A 17,310-nucleotide genomic window follows, 5' to 3' on the forward strand; every position below is an offset into this window, starting at 1 on the left:
TTTTCTCACTGCTTGAGAATCTGACACCAGCACCTTCAAGATCTTTGGGGCATGCTCTTCATGAGACCTGGAAAGACTAGAGTTCATTTTCAGAGCAGATCTCTTTGAAGAACAAGAACTGGGGGACCTTCTCCCGCTTCCTTTTTCAGCAGTTTTAATAGGGGACTGACCCCTAAAGTCCTTCTGGGAACTGTGTTCACTGCTGTCTTCCTGAGCATTAGCTGAGGTAACCAAGCCCCCTGAAACCACAGCAGAGACACTTTTAGCTGATAATTGTCCTGTCCTCCCTTTAGGATCTGAGCCAAGCTTCACTGATTTCTCTAACAGATAAAGTTTTAAGCCTATTTTCTCTGGATCTAGCAGCTTTTTGGATAAGGACTTACAACCCTTAAATTTTTCCATAACATCTCCCTCATCCAGGGAATAAAGACAATTAGAGTGAGTGTCATTAAGAGGCTTAAGAGTCCCAAATGACACACACGTTTAAAACCTGGGAAATTCTGAGAAGACACGAGGAAGATTCCCTACTGGGAAAAAAGCAAAACCAAAACACACTATTAAACTAAAAACCTACCAAATAAACTACAATATATCCTACCTACTACTAACTAAACTATTTACAGATAAAGTAATGTGTGAGTGGACAAGATGGAACACTGCCAGCTGTCTCTGTCTAACAGCCAGAAGTGGTGAAATGAACTGAGGGTCCTTTGGTCATGCCATCCCCTTGTATAACGTCTAAGTGGGGTAGAGGCTTGAGGCTACCCTGGGAACGGATGAAACCAATGAACACTGCTGGCAAAAATGTTCTGATCTCTGGATCAGAGATCTTCATCTCGCGCATGAAGAGGTATAGACACAGAAGATATTTAGACAAGTGCTCGAAGAAAAATATATTTTAATCCCAATGATCAGAATTCAGTTTGCTGGTTTGGGATGAAATATGCCTTCTTATACTTTATTTACTAGTGGGCTCAATTCTCCATTGCCTTGTATCCTTGGTCACTCATACTGGTGCAAAGTGCATGTAAAATGTACACCCAGTTTGCACAGATGTAAATGACTGCATAAGGAGGCAAGGGAACAGAGGCCCACTTAGTGTATTGCTGGTTATTTTGTGGGTGATATGAAATTTACAATTTCCTTCACTTTTTATTTCTTGCTATTCAGTACTTGGATTTGGTAAGTGACGTGAACTTGTTGCTTCAAAGCTACCTGGTTTTGAAATGTTTGGGTTTTAGAGTAAGTCAGCCTTATGTGGAGAGTAATGGAGAGAGACAAGCATGGATCAAGATTTTCAAAAACAGCTAATGCTTTCGAGTGCCCAACTTAAGACATCATAAAAGAGTATGATTTTCAGAAAGTGCTGAGCACCTGCCCTCTGTTAAAGAGGTTGGGTTGCACATCCAAAATCACTAGCCATTTTTGAAAATCTTGCCCATAAACTGAAGTCCAGGTAGCCTGTTACCTTCCCCCTCCTACATCCTGCCCAAACAGAACATTGGCAAGTCAGACCATTTGGGAGTAGCATCTTTAAAATGACACAAATCTGGAACAGAATAAGCATCACAAAGAGGTTCTACATAATATAATATTTATCACAAATTAACAAATAGAATTCTTAAATATTTTAAGTAGCCAGTGGATATAAAATTCTGTCTGTTTGGAATTGGGGAGCATTTCCTAATCAGTAAGAAACATCTGTCAAAACTGCTTCTCAGTGGACAAGAATGCACAGCACAGGTGGAAAGCCATGGCTGTAGTGTTTTTCTTTCATCCATCAGAAATGGTATTCCCCAGACCAAGGCTCAGATGGTTGGGATTTTTGGGGGTTGGGGTGCAAGATAACATAAGTAATATGTCATTTTGCAACAGGATACAAAATGTTATAGGGATTTTGAATGTGAGATGCCTGCCTCAGGAGAAGAGGGTGAAGTAGCCCAGCACCCCAGCAGAACACTGCAGATACTACTGTAGTCTGTACTGTGCATCTTGTCCACTTAAGGCAGAGATCTGTCTGAACCTAGAAGATACTCCCTGCCTTCTTCCTACTCAGAAGAAATGAGGAGAACACCTCCCTGGTATCTGCCCGCTCTGCTTCCCCTAGAGCTCTCAGCTGCTCTAGCACCAAACAAATTAACGCCAAATGCTGAGGCAGAGTATCTCCTTCCGGGAGAGGTTCTCCATAGACAGAACATCTCAAATAGTGCCCTAATCTCAGCTCATCAGAGAAACAGCTGCCTCCCCTAGCAGTGCCTGCCAGGCACTGACTGCATGAACAGGTCATACTGCTAGAAAGACTGGCCATCGCAAACATTTTCAAACCAACCCAGGTGCCTAAAAAGCTTCTAAATATAAAGGGTATAATTTTCAAGTGTGCTGAGCATCTGCAGTGCTCAGGGATGTAGTGGGAGCCAGGATCACTCAGCATCTCTGAAAATCAGGCTACTTCTTTAGGTAGCTCAATATGGATTTAAAAGCCCTGACATGAGGCAGCAGGTTGGAAAACATTTGCCTCTAGCAGCAAAACATACAAGGCAGGGTCTCTGTTGCTGCCCATGTACTTTATAATCAAGTCCGCTAACATCTACAAAACACAAAATGCCTCTTGCAGGACTAACTGTCATCCAGATGCAGTGGGAGAGAAGATTATTCAGTCCTGAATCAGCAGTGTGTGGAATCAACTCCATAACATTGATACTGGTCTGTTTCATCTCATCGCAGACTGTCAGCCAACCTTGAGCACATGGACATATTGGGGATGGCAACAATGCCCGCTTGTCTTCCTTAATTATTTCAGCCAACTCCAATCAAGACTCTAAAAAAGAAGCAAAAGAGCAACTAGAGTTCAGTCAGTTTATCAATTTTCAAATCAATGGCCACCTGCCTGGGAGCCTGCATTGTCCAAAACCACTCACTGATGGCAGTCTTGGAATTATAAGATTGAAGTGGGCAGTGTTTTAACTACCCAAGACCTGCTGGTAACAAACTCAGCTAATCAAGGTATTTCAAAGGCTTCTGACAGTTCACAAACTGCAACTACTTTCTGCAACAAGAGCCTGAAAAGAAGGCACCCTGAATCTACTCTCAGCATTGGGGAGGAAATGTTGAGAAAACCAGAAATGAGGAATTTTTGGTGCCAGGGACTGTGAGCTACTGAAACTCAGTATCCTGGCAGACAGTTAACCTTTGACCTCTAAGCAACTGGTTTCATCTGACACAGATCTGCAGGGACCAGAAGTCCTTATTGTCTGAAGGCTATTGGGTAACCACATGACATGAGTAAATGGTGTCAGCTCAGTCCCTACTGTCACAAACCTACCACATTAGTTGGCACTAATTGGACCTTGGTGGAGGTCTCAGCAGCAATAACTGATAAAGTGTCAGAGCTATTCATAAGCAGCTGGTTTGTAAATTAACAGAAAATAAGGTGATAAGTAGTAAGCAACACAGGGTCATCAAAACCAAACATTAGACCCTAAAGGTTAGATTCTGTGCTGTGCCCATGAAAGGTGCAGCCTAGGAGAGGAGGTTAAGGAGGCTTTAAATAACATTTCACCTTCCACATTCTGGGCAACTGGGCTCTGCCCTGGGAGCTGCTCTAACTTACAGTAACCTCCCCAGGGCTGCCCATAGCTGTTCAAGAATCACTTTGGCTACTCTACCTCTCTACCCCATCCTACTCTAGGGTTTGTGGTGTCCGCAAAGAGCAGATTGTGCTGCTCATGTGCTGCTCCTGCGTTGGGAAAATTCTTTACTGGTCTCTTACACAACTGCCACAAAGGTTACAGGGGTCAGAGCAGTGATCCTCTTAACATGTTCTCAAGTGGCTGGTGAGGAGTGGAAGCATGTTGTATATGTAGGTTTTAGCATGGCTTCATAGGAAATCATCCTCAGGGAACCATGTATTGAGGGGAACATCTGACATTCCAGCTAGGAGAGTAGCTTAACATCACAATGGGAGGAGATAAGTGAAATCTTAATCCCAAGGTCACAGCAGGGACATTTAGATAAATGTAACTGCATAAGCAGCTTGCAACAGAACAAGCTGCCAGGAGAGAGAGTGGCATCTGACACAGGAGATCATCATCATTAGTCTGGACACCATACTGAGTGCTCATGGGAACAGCTTCATTTCATCCATTAGAGATGGGTTCAAACAGGTAAGGACCTTGCCTGCTCAAGGGGAAGGACAGGAGGAGAAGAACTAGCTGGCCCATAGTTTCTGTCTAGCCCAATGACTTATGAATTCCAGTTTTTAATTATTTAGAGAATGGTGAAATATCCTTCTGCTCAGACACAAGGTCCCAGATTGACATCATACTTGTCCAGTCACACCACTTGTTCCTCCTACTCTCCACTCCTCTGAACCTTAAGCTCATTCCTACTGCCCAACCTGCTTTTGTCAAGTCAAAGGGTGGACAGGGCTCAGGAACAGGAGAAAAGGTTTACTGCAGGCAGTTCTTTCTATTCTATAACAAGATCCTGAGAGATAATGCTCCCACCACTGTCCCCTGCTTACCACATCCCTGCTTGAATAGCCCATCTACCTTGCACATTTCTAGAGCCAGGAATAGGATTCCTTAGCTGATGGTTTTGTCAATGCTCCTGCTATCCTTTGTGAGCAACTCACCAGGACACTGCACACATATTTGACAGCAATAGCCTGACTTGTCACAAAGGACCGGAGATATATTTTAAGAAGTCCTCAGTAAGCAAAAGCTTCCAACTGAAGCCAATGAAACTTTGAAAATCAAGCCTCTGAATCATAGAAACAGACTTACCATCATGCTGCTGTTCTGCTCCTGTTTCGCCTCTTGAATGATAGTGCTAAAGCGGTCCAGATAATTCAGATTCTCTTCTATCACATGGGCAAAAACTTCCCTATAAAAAAAAAAAAAAAAAAGGCATAAGGGGGCAGGTTTAAACTATGACTCCAGAAGGAGCAGAACAGGGAGAGAAGGAGATAAATTTACAGCAATTTATCTGCAATTCTAAAAGTTACTCTGCAACTGTATTTGGCATGCCACTCTGCTGATGCCAAGGGAGTGACATAGAAGGCTTCCAGCCACCATCCACAGGGCAAAGATTAAGTTAGGAATTGTTCACTGAACAATAATGTCCTGCACTTCACTCAGGACAGTGCAGAGATCCAGAGAGGTGCCATAATACTGGAGACCTCAAAGATGAACAGAAATGCCATGAATTACCTGGGATCTAATCTGAAGCAGCCAATTTCTAAAATTCTGAGTAACCAAGTATGACCTTAAGAGCCCCTCGATGGCAAATGGCAAAAGACTCACTGTTCAGTAAATACAATGGTTACTGGGCCTGCCAAACTCACTGCATCTTAACAGTGCTGTCATAATATTTATCCAAAAAGCATCTTGTAAAAACTGGTGACCCTCTGATCATTAATACTGCATGATGTAGAAATGGTTGCTGTCTGTAATTGTGGTTCTTCAAGAAGTGATGCAGACGTGTATTCCAGGTAGGCACGTGTGTACCCTGCAGGCCAGAGACCTTTGCCTATCAGTACTCTTAGAGGGGTGGAACTTATGTCTTATATCTGTAGCCCCTCTCTTGACTATATGAGGCAGCACCACCGCAACCCCTCTCAGTTCCTTAGCATTGAAGACACTGATACAGAGGGAACAGAGGGCGAGTTGTGGAATACACATCTGCATCACATCTCGAAGAACCACAGTTAACTGTAACTGTAACTATTTCTTCTTCGAGTAGATGTAGATGTATATATTCCACCAGGTAGGTGATTCACAAGCAACATCCCTCAGTTCCTTTGCACCGAACGTCCAGGGGAAGACTCTGATGCAGAGGGGATGGAGGGTTCATTGTGGAACACACATCTGTCTAGCCTTTCATCTGAGCAGGACTGAACAGTTTCATGCTTGCCTCGCCTGTTCATATCGTATGCAGATTGCATGAAGGAATAAAGTTTCTGTGCAGACCATCTCTAGATGATAACGTCTTGTACAGAGACATGAGCACTACCCGTCCAAGAGTACTGCTAGGCAAAAGTCTTTGGCATGTGGGGCGCACCACACCCCATCTAGAATACATGTCTGCATCACATATCGAAGAACCACAGTCTAAAGTATGGAGGCGCTACTCCTCCAGGGAAGAATGCGGCTTGGGGAAAAATACAGGCAAATACACAGCCTGGTGCAAATGAAACAGAGTCTGCCTTGGATAAGAAGTTTGGGTGTGGTTGAAACATTACCTTGTCCTTTGAGAACTGCATGTAAGGAGGCCCCACCATCAGGGCCTGCAACTCACCCACCCTCCTGGCAGAGGTAATGTCTATCAAGAACGCAGTTTTCTGAGACAGAAGTGGCAGTAGACAGGATGCAAGAGACTCAAATGGAGGCCCCAGTAGAGCTGTTAAAATCATGTTCAGGTCCCATAAAGGGACCGGCTCTTGGACCAGAAGATGTAGGTGGAGAAGTCCTCTCAGAAATCTTATCACCATGGCACTGAAACAAATTGATTTCCCTTGGATAGGGGGATGAAACACTGATATTGCTGCCAAGTACAGTCTCAGAGAACTGGAAGCCAAGACTGATTTCTAAAGGTGTAGCAGGTACTCCAAGAGGTCTTGCATGGAAGTCCCCACCAGGTGGGGACTTAATAATAATTTAGCTTATTAAATTAGGTATTAGCTTGCGTTTTATTCTTATTTTCTTTTGTAACTAATCCTGAAGTTTATGCATCATCACTTGCAATCACTTAAAATCTATCTTTCTGTAGTTAATAAACTTATTGTTTTATCTTAACCAGTGTGTTTGGATTGAAGTGTGGGAAACTCCATTTGGGATAACAAGGCTGGCACATGTATCATTTTCCTTTGATAAAATGATGGACTCCCTATGAGCTGGTACTGTTCAGATGGATACTGAGCAGTACAATACACACATTTCTGCGGGAACCAGGCTGGGCCTAGAGAGCTTGCGGGTGTTTCCCTGTATGTAATTCACGATTGACTGGTCAGAGTGCTCATTATTTAGCTGGGAGTGAATCTGCAGCCTGAAAGCTGCATGAGCAGGCGAGAATTGGCTGTTCTGACAGCAAAACAGCGTAAAAGGCACCCCAGGCTAGAGAGTTAAGGGGACACAGCTGTTCAACTGTCCAGATTGTACCCTGGGTAATGTTACAGTCTAAAGCAGGTCTCGCTGATTTCTCTAGCGGATAAAGTTTTAAGACCGTTTACTCTGGATCTAGCAGCTCTTCGGATAAGGACTTGCAATCCGTAAATGTTCCCCAACATCTCATTCACCCAGGCTGTATACACAATTGGCAAATATGAAGAAGTGCTGTATGGGTTTGTGGGATTTTTAAAAAATGGTATGAAAATTATGGGCTATGGATGGCATTATAGAATAGAGACAATAGCCCCCAGCTCCCACAGATCTCTAGTCAAGTCGTTTCTATCTGACAACACATTGCAAACATTTCCCAAAAGGCATTGTGCCAGACAGGGGGTGTGACACAGTGGGATACCTACCTGTGGTGCACTGCACTTTGCATCGACACAAGCACTGCTGGTGAGTACATGCAGCTCTGACACAAGCAGACAAGTTTGAATGCGCATGAGTGATATACTAATTTTGGCAGCTGTACACCCATGTAACTTGAATCGATCATAGTTCGTAGTGTACACATAGCCTTGGAGTGAGCATTATTAAGGTGCATAACAGTTCCACATGACAAGCATTTAAAACCTCAAAAATTTTAAACAGACACGTGGAGATCTCCCTACTTGGAAAAAAACAAATCACATAAAAAACACTATTAAATTAAAACCCATCAAATACTACAATACACCCTAACTATCACTAACTAAACTATTTATAGATAAACTATTGTGTGAGTGGATGAGATGGCACTGTCAGTTGGCGTCATCTCACAGCCAAATATGGTGAAAGGAACTGAGGGTCAGTTGGTCACTCCATCCCCTTTTATAACCTCATAGTGGAGGAGCTTGAGGCTATGCAAGAAGCAGCTGCAGCCAACAGACATGGTTGACTAAAGCATTCTGATCTCCAGTGCATGTGGCACCAAATATGGAGCACATATAGACAAGCACTCAAGGAAGAATGAAATACAAGGGAAGAATATGGACAAGGAGAAAAACAGTACACACTGATTGGAATAGTAGTCAGGCAGGTGTTACAGTCAGCGAAAGGAGTATACCTAATCCAGCTAGAAAGCTGGGTGAGGTTTGAGGGAAACAACTGAAATGCCTGAAAATGAATGCAAGGCGTCAGGACAATAAAACAGAGGAACTGGAACTACTGGTGCAGGAGGCCAAACTGGACATTATAGGGATAAGAAATCATGGTGGAATAGTGCTCATGACTGGAATACAGGCATTGAAGGGTATATGGTGTTTTGGAAAGAGCAATAAAGGTAAAGGTGGAGGGATAGAGTTCTACATCAACGATGCAGTAAACTGTTTGATTCAGATATGGATAGAGAGCTCATTTTATTAAGAGAGATAAATACTTTGGGGAATTGTGTCATAATGGGAGACTAACTTCCTGGATAGGGATTGAAAAATAAATGTTGCTAATGCTGATATGGCCCAGTTATTCTTGGATGTGATAGACGACAGTTTTCATTATCAGCTTGTCACTGAATTAACAAGAGGTGATGCAATTTTATACTTGATTTTGATAAGTAGTGAGGACTTCATAAAAGAGCTGGTCATAGGAAATAACCTTGGATCGAGTGATCAGAACCCTGGATAGAGTGATTCAGTTTAAATTAAATGGAAGGATAATCAAAACCAGGCATCAGCTATGGTTTTTCATTTCAAAAGAGAAAACTTTGGAAAATTAAGGGAGTTAGTTAAAGAAATCAACTGGGCTAAAGAGCTCAAAGACTTAAAGATGGAGGCGGCTTGCAATTTCTTGTAGGGAAAGACTCCAGACCCAGCTGGATGAATAGCCACCTCAAAAAGGTTATTAGTAGTAAGCAGAGAACCTTTAGGGAATGAAAGCAACATCTTGGAGGTTAGGAAATGTGGAAATAAATGTGAATTAACTCTTGTCAAGGAGATTAAAATAAATACGATTATTTTTTTAGAGAGAAGGTAGGTGAGATAATACCTTTTTTTGGACCAACTTCTATTGGTGAGAGAGACATACAAAGAGCTCTTCTTCAGGTAAGCTCAAAAGCTTGTCTCTCTCTCACCAACAGAAGTTGGTCCAATAAAAGATATTACCTCACCCACTTTGTCTCTCTAATATTCTGGGACCAACATGGCTACAACAACACTGCATACAACTTTTTTAGTTATATAAATAAAAAGAGAATAAGGAAGGATGAGGTCGGGCTGCTATGTAGCACAGATGGGAGGAAGATTAAAGATATTATATGTATGGCCCAAAAACTAAATGAACACTTTGCCTCGGTTTTCAATTAAAATGAGAACATGGATGGGCATGAAGGCAATTTGGCAGATGGAAATGAGTGTACAGAAATGGAAATTATCACATCTGAGGTGGAAGAAAAATGTAAAGAACTTAATGCGCTCAAATCAAGGGGACTGGATAATTCCATCCCAGAATATTGAAAGAACTGGCACACGAGATTGCTAGTCTGGTAGCAAGGATTTTTAATCATTCTATCTATCTGGGAGGTAGTACCGTATGACTGGAGAATAGCTAACATCACACCAATAACCTGGGCATTTATAGAACTGCTGGTTTGAGCTCAGTAGCCTGCAAGTCTTGAGAACAAATAGTGAAGGAAAAGACAGTTACCTTTTCCGTAACTGGTGTTCTTTGAGATCTGTTGCTCATGTCTATTCCACAATAGGTGTGCATCCTCGCCATGTGCACCGGTGAGGGAAGTTTTCTGCCTAGCATACCCCTAGGGGAGCGCCCTAGCGGCCCCTGAAGTGGTGCCTCCATGGAGTGGTATAAGGGGCGCTCCCCCCACCCTCAGTTCCTTCTTGCCAGACAACTCCAACAGAGGGGAAGGAGAGCAGGATGTGGAATAGACATGAGCAACACATCTTGAACAACAGTTATGGAAAAGGTAACTGTCTTTTCTTCTTTGAGTGATTGCTCATGTGTATTCCACAATAGGTGATTCCAAGCTATATCTGTTGGAGGTGGGTAGGAGTTCACAAATTCTCGGGACAGAGGACAGCTCTGCTGCACCCGGCGTCATCCCTCGTCTGGGAGACGATCGCATAGTGCAAGGTGAACGTGTGAACTGAAGACCATGTGGCAGCCCTACAAATGGCCTGAATGGGGATGTGAGCCAAAAAGGCAGCCAACGAGGCCTGCACCCGAGTCAAGTGCGCCTTCACAATTGGTGGTGGAGGGATTCCCGCCAGGTCATAACAGGTATGGATGCACGAGGTGATCCAGTTGGAGAGCCGCTGAGTGGAGATTGGCCGACATTTCACGTGCTCGGCCGAGGCAATGAACAGTTGCGAGGATTTTCTGAACGGCTTAGTCCGCTCCAGGTAGAAAGCCAGAGCCTGTCTCACATCCAGCGTGTGGAAGCGGCGCTCCTCACTGGACGCATAGGGCTTGGGGCAGAGGACTAACAGAAAAATGTCCTGACCCATGTGATAGGTGGAGACCACCTTCGGGAGGAACGAGGGGTTTGGGCAGAGCTGGACCTTATCCTTATGAAACACCGTGTACGGGGGCTCGAAGGTCAGGGCCCTGAGCTCTGAGACCCGCCTAGCCAACGTGATCGCAACCAGAAAGGCCACCTTCCACGAGAGGTGTGACCAGGAGCACGTGGCCAGCGGCTCAAACGGGGGCCCCCATGAGATGGGCCAACACCAAGTTTAGGTCCCACTGCAGGACTGGGGGCCTAACATGTGGGAAGAGACAATCCAAACCCTTAAGGAATGGGCCAGTCACAGCATGGGACAATACCGTGTGGCCCTGCACCAGCAGATGGAAGGCCGATATGGCCGCCAGGTGCACCTTGTCTGAAGAGGGCGCCAGGCCCTGGGCTGTATGGTGCAGGAGGTAGTCCAGGATAAGCTGGATCAGGGCGGCCACCGGGGAAACGCCCTGCTCGTCCGCCTATCTGGAAAACCGAGACCATTTTGCCAAGTAGGCTCAGCACATGGAGGGCCGCCTGCTTTCTAGGAGGACGTGCTGAACCCCTTCCGAGCACGTCCTTTCCTCCCTACCTAACCATTGAGCAGCCACACCGTGAGGTGGAGTGCCAATAAGTTGGGGTGGAGGAGGCAGCCCTGGTCCTGGGAGAGCAGGTCCAGGCAAGATGGCCACGGTGGTGCGACCGCCAGGCCCGTGAGGGTTCCATACCAATGCTGTCTGGACCAGGCCAGAGCAATCAGAAGGACCTGGGCCTTGTCCATCTTTATCTTTTCCAGGACCTTGCCAATCAGCGGGAACGGGGAAAAGGCATAGAGAAACTGGCTTGACCAGGACAGGAGGAAGGCATCACAGGTAGCGCACCGTCCCAGCGCCCTCCCCCACCCGAGCAGAACCGGGGACAGCGACTGTTCTGCTGAGTTGCAAACAGGTCCACCTGCAGAGTTCCCCACACTTGGAAAAGTCTGTGCACCACCTCTGGATGGAGAGACCACTCGTGCTGAGAGGAGAAGTCCCTGCTCAAGCGATCCACCCATGCGTCCCGGGCACCTGGCAGATGGAAGGCCTGTAGGCAGATGCTGTGGGCTATATGGAAGTCCCACAGCTTGAGGGCTTTGCGGCAGAGGATTGAGCCCCACCTTGCTCGTTGATATAGAACATTGAGGCCATGTTGTCCGTGAGGACCCTGACCACCCGGCCCTCCAGGTGCAAGCGGAAGGCCATGCACGCCAGCCGCACCGCCCTGAGCTCGACGTTTATGTGGAGGGTCAGATCCCGAGCCAACCACAGACCTTGGGTCTGAAAGTTCCCCACACGAGCCTCCCATCCCAGGACCAAAGTGTTGGACACCAGCTCCAGCAACGGGGCCCTGCCTCTGAATGGGACCCCTTGGAGCGTGTTTCTCGGGGAGGTGATTACTGGTTCGTGTACCGTGAGGACTTTGTCCATCCTGTCCCTGGCCTGGGAGAACTCCGAGACCAACTAGAGCTGGAGGGGCCTCATCCTGAGTCTGGCATGACGGACCACATACGTGCACACCGACAGATGACCCAAGAGCTGCAGGCACGCTCTGGCTGTTGTCACCGGAAACCTTGTGACCGTGTCAATGAGCCCCTTCAGGGTCTCAAACCTGTCTGGTGGGAGGGAGGCTTTGGCCGACAAGGCATCCAGGACTGCTCCGATAAACTCTAAGCATTGAACCGGGACTAACCTGGACTTGGTGTTGTTTACCAACAAGCCCAAAGTGGTGCATGTGGACAGAAGCAGAGCCACGTGATCCTGCACCTGCGACTGGGAGCTGCCCTTGATCAACCAGACGTCCAGATAAGGGAAGATCTGGACCCCCCGGCGCCTGAGGTAGGCTGCTACCACCAACATACATTGGAGTTTATGCTCCAATACATCAGTTAGTCTTAAAGGTGCCACAGGACACACTTTTTTTTTTTTTTTTTTTTTAATACAGATCCAGACTAACACGGCTACCCCTCTGATACCTGATACATTTCATGAATACCCATGGGGCAGTGGACAGGCCAAACAGGAGGACCGTAAATTGGTAGTGTTCCTGCCCCACCGTGAAATGAAGGAAGCATCTGTGTCCCTGGAATATATGAATGTAGAAATACGTGTCCTGCAGATCGAGGGCGGTGTACCAGTCCCCAGGATCCAGGGAGGGGATGATGGAGGCCAGGGAAATCATGCGGAACTTGAACTTCACCATGTACTGGTTTAGGCCTCGCAGGTCCAAGATGGGCCTGAGCCCCCCTTTGGCCTTCAGGAGAAGGAAATAGCGGGAGTAGTACCCCTTGCCTTTTAACTCCCCGGGTACTGCTTCCACCACTCCTAAGCCCAGGAGCTGCCCAACCTCCTGCTCAAGCAGGGCCTCGTGCGAGGGGTTCCCCAGGAGGGACGGGGGGTGGTTGGGCAGGGAGGAAGTAAACTGGAGGCTGTAGCCCCGGGAGATGGTGTTGAGGACCCACTGGTCCGAGGTCAGCGCGACCACTCTGGGAAGAAAGCACACAACTGACTGGAGACGGGAAGCTTTATTGGGGGTGGATCCCTGATGAGAACTGGCAGGCGCTCCCGGGCGTCCTGTCAAAACCGCCTTTCCCCTGGCTTGCTTGCCCTTTGAGGACCCAGGCTGGGGGGCAGGGCAAGACTGCCTCTGTGGGTGCCTCTTATAGTCCCACGACTTCTTATAAGCGGTCTCATATTTTGGGTGGTTGGCCTGAGTGGGATCTGCTGTGACTTGAACTTAGGTTTAGCTGGAGCCAGAACATAGAGACCCAGAGTCTGGAGAGTCGTGCGGGAGTCTTTCAGGCCATGCAGCTTTGTATCCATTTGTTCCGCAAACAGAGCTTTGCCGTCAAATGGGAGGTCCTGCAAGGAGGTCTGTGCCTTGCTGGACAGTCCAGAGAGCAGGAGCCACAACATCCTTCTCATGGACACCGCTAAGGCCATGGACCACGTGGCCGTGGCCACTGCATCTGAAGCTGCCCGTAGGGTTGCCCTGGCAGCCGCTGTACCCTCCTCCACCAACGCTTTGAACTCCTTCCTGTCGCGCTCCTGGAAGGAGTCCTTGAACTTGGTCAGGGAGCCCCACAGATTGAACTCATACCGGCCCAGGAGAGCTTTGTGGTTCACCACCCGTAACTGTAAGTTCGAGGACGAATAAATTTTCCTTCCAAAAGAGTTCAGCCTCCGCTAATCTTTATTTTTCGAGGTAGCGGCTGGCTGGCCTTGCCGCTCCCTGTGGTTGACCGACTCAACCACCAGGGAGTTAGGAGCAGGGTGGGTGTATAAGTATTCATGCCCCTTGGCGGGTACAAAATACTTGCGTTCCGCTCTCTTGGAGATGGGGGCCAATGAGGCTGGTGTTTGCCACAGGGCATTTGAAGTTTTTGCCACTCCTTCATGGAAAGGCAAGGCCACCCTGCCTGGTGCCGAGGAGGACAGCATTTTAAACAGGGAGTCCGAGGGCTCCTCCATCTCCTCTGCTTGGAGGTGGAGGCTTGATGCCACCCTTTTTCAGAGTTCCTGGTGGGCCCTAAAGTGCTCTTGCAGAACGGAGGGAGACAGGGCCGTAATTGCCTCATACGGGGAGGGCGAGGAGGCCGGCGCGGTACTTTGGGTGCCACCAGCACCGGAGGGTCCACCACCTGGTCAGTCTCCAGGCACAGTGCCAAGGATGTACGTCCCACCAACTCCTTCCTCAGAGGTCTGGAGAGGGAGGCCGATGGTCCTTCTGAGGCTCCAGCCATCGAGCGAGCCCCCACCGGCCTTTAACTCTGTGAACTGCCCTTTGATTTATTCTCTTTCATGATGCTTCAGATAGAGCAGATGGCAGTGCTGGGCAACTTGTATGACTGCTAGCAAGCATCTTCACTCTGAAGACAGAATGAAGATGGTGATATCTGGTGCCAATATATTCTTCTCTCTTATTCCAAATGGGGCAATCAGACAAAGTCTGCACCACTCAGTGAGTAGTCATGTCTCAAACACAGAAAATAACTTGTCCTGCGCTCTAGTGTGAATGACATCACATGAATCTTTTTAACACAGACTTAAGAGATTCCTAATCCAACTTCCAGTGCCCTAAGAGTAACTCTGAGGTGCACCATTGCTTTTCCTCTGCCAGCATACAACTTGACTAGATTCATTGAACATAAATTAGTTAAAGTAAAGAAAAAGCTAGTTCTGGTGAGAAAGCAGGTGCACCAGATCCAACCACAGACTCAACAAATAGGACAGAGCAGCTACCCACTTTTAAAGATATGTTCTCGGCATGGTAAGGTGCCTGCAAAGAAGCACACTGCTCTGAGCTAAGCCAACAACTTTTACAGCTGTTAGGTGTGACCCAGGAAGTCCCTCAATGCCAACTGGCAGAGGGCATACCAAACCATAACTCACATCATTGCCTCAACACAGTGTTGTCATAATCTTTAACTACAAGGCATCATGTAAGGTATACAAACCAGTAACATGCTGTTCTTTAATATTCTCTCACGATGCATGTAACAGGTGGTGTATAAAGAATGATAGATGTGTGCTGGAAGAAGGTGTTTTGCAAGGAGTGCATAAATCCAGCCTGTCCTAGACAAAGAAATGTCATTTCACCCGCTTTCCTGCGTCTCCAGGGTAAATTGAGCCAGGTAATAGCTCAGAGGAAAAGTACATCTACATATAAAGTTAACACAGCCATCAAGCTAAATGAGTGAAGGGGAAGACCACTTAGCTATCATGATAGAGGATAGAGCCCGCATTCCAGAAAGCCTTCCTAGCTCTTGAAATGGACAACAGACTTTGGGAAATACAAGCAGAAGCATAAAGCCATTTTGGCATCCATCACTGGGCAGACAAAAGAGGCTAGAGCTCTGGTAATCTGAAAAAGGTGGATCCTTTAGCCAAGTGGGTTGAAGTCTCTGGGAACTTGCTGAAGTTAAGTTTTAGTCACTAGAAAGCATGTTTTGTTTTACTTGTAACCACATCTATGTCTTCTATTCTTACTTATTACTTAAATGTGTTCTTTGTTATAAAACTTGCTCTTGTTTTACTACAAAACTGTCTCAGTACTGTGTACTAAACTGAAGGGTGAAGTCCTCAGCTAAACGAACAGGTTGGTGTGTGTTCGGTCTCTTTGGGGGCAGCACATACAACTTCTGGGTATCCGAGAGAGCGACTGGACACTGTTTTGGGGAGACTCAATTGAAAGAGCTGTTGGTGTCCCCTGCAAGGAGTAACCAGGCTGGTGAAAACCAGGACGAGACCATTGTGCACTGAGTAGGTTGCTGGTATGTGGGCTCTAAGCCAAAGCAGCACAGCAGCAGGCAGTGCCAGAACCCCTCACTAGTCTGGTTGAACCCCCATAGCATCACAAGGGCAGCAATCGGGGCCAGCAAGTTTCATAAAAGAACAAGACTTCAGCCTAGTTTCTGATTCTGATATTCAGTATAGTCGTAACATACGAGACCTATTAGGACTCTGTCCTTCCACATACTCGGAAAAGGCACCAACACTCAACTGAATGGGCGCTCAAGATCACAGGCTAATTGCTGCCCTGAGCCCAGGCAACCTCAGTGACCCCAGCTCCTGATCTGTCAAGAGAAACTGAACAATCAGAGTCCACTTGAACTGAAGAAGATTCAGGCTACTGCAGCTGCAATGGACACCAAATGCAGCCAGCTTTAATCAGGATTAACAATAGGCCAGGCAGCCAACAAGAGGACTTGGGCAAGAAGAGAGGGCGGATTGTGGTTCACAGTGTTTCATAGGCCAGCCTTATTCTATTTTGGTTCTTACACCATGGCCATCACAATAGTATCTCTAAAGTCACAGTTACTCTAGCAAAACGTACCAGGCAGCACACAAGCTGTGTGCGCTTTTCAAGAAGTCCAGCGTCCTAATGTATCACAGTTGGAGCCTGTCTACACTACAACTCAGTGAGGGAGGGCAAGCTTTCAGAGTTCTTGCATATAAAATAGATATACTCTTCAGAAAAGAAGGAGACTGGTCTGAACCTCCCCTCCTTGGCTCTTACCCATCTCTAGGAGCTGCCATAGAAGAGAGGGGATGGGGTATGTTGCCAGAGGAGTTTGGAGGGAGCCATGTAGCAGTTGAAGAGGTGGCTGCACTTTCGATGCTGGAACTCACAAGAGATCGAGCAGAACTCTGAGTCTAGAATAAAAGCAGAATTATTTTCATTGCACATATTCAGTGGATGGACACAGATTTTAGTCCTGCTTCATTTGGGTTTACACTGTGTATACAAGCCAAGAGACCTGAGATTAGTGCATTATAAGCATCATTCAAGATAACTATACATTAATGCAGAAGCTATGGCAATGAAACATCAAGGCAACAAATTGAAGTCCCAGAGGGCGATGAATTGCCAGTGTTTAAGGTTGTCACATCCACAGTAACTTACCCAAATTGCACATACTGTATATTTTAAGCTGAAGTAACCTATGGCACTCGCCCTCCCATGGCCATGCACTATAGTAACCCTCCTGGCTAGGGAGAGCTGTATATGGTTTCAGAACTGAACTGAACTGCCAAGTGGCCAGGAGATGCAAAGCTTGCACTTCCCCAGGACCTGAGGGGGTAGCCTGGGGGAGCAGAGACAGACAAACTGATATGACTGGTGCTCCAGCCACACTGTCTGTCTTTGCTTCCCCAGCACAACAGCAGCAATGTAGGAAGT

At 46.7% G+C, this 17,310-nt stretch overlaps 1 protein-coding gene across 1 annotated transcript in view; it reads right to left on the reverse strand.

Moving 5' to 3' along the window:
• Window positions 1-1,577: 1,577 nt before the first annotated feature.
• CHUK (component of inhibitor of nuclear factor kappa B kinase complex) overlaps window positions 1,578-17,310 on the reverse strand; it is a 77,342-nt gene continuing 61,609 nt past the window's right edge. Inside the window, exons 19-21 of the mRNA XM_034775198.1 lie at window positions 16,648-16,784; window positions 4,785-4,884; window positions 1,578-2,818 (exon numbers count right to left, since the gene is read on the reverse strand). Coding sequence (XP_034631089.1) covers window positions 2,792-2,818; window positions 4,785-4,884; window positions 16,648-16,784 — 264 coding nt within the window. The 3' untranslated portion in view covers window positions 1,578-2,791. The remainder of the gene's footprint in view (window positions 2,819-4,784; window positions 4,885-16,647; window positions 16,785-17,310) is intronic.

This window comes from Trachemys scripta, chromosome 7 (genome assembly GCF_013100865.1).
Source record: "Trachemys scripta elegans isolate TJP31775 chromosome 7, CAS_Tse_1.0, whole genome shotgun sequence".
Lineage (NCBI taxonomy): Eukaryota > Metazoa > Chordata > Testudines > Emydidae > Trachemys > Trachemys scripta.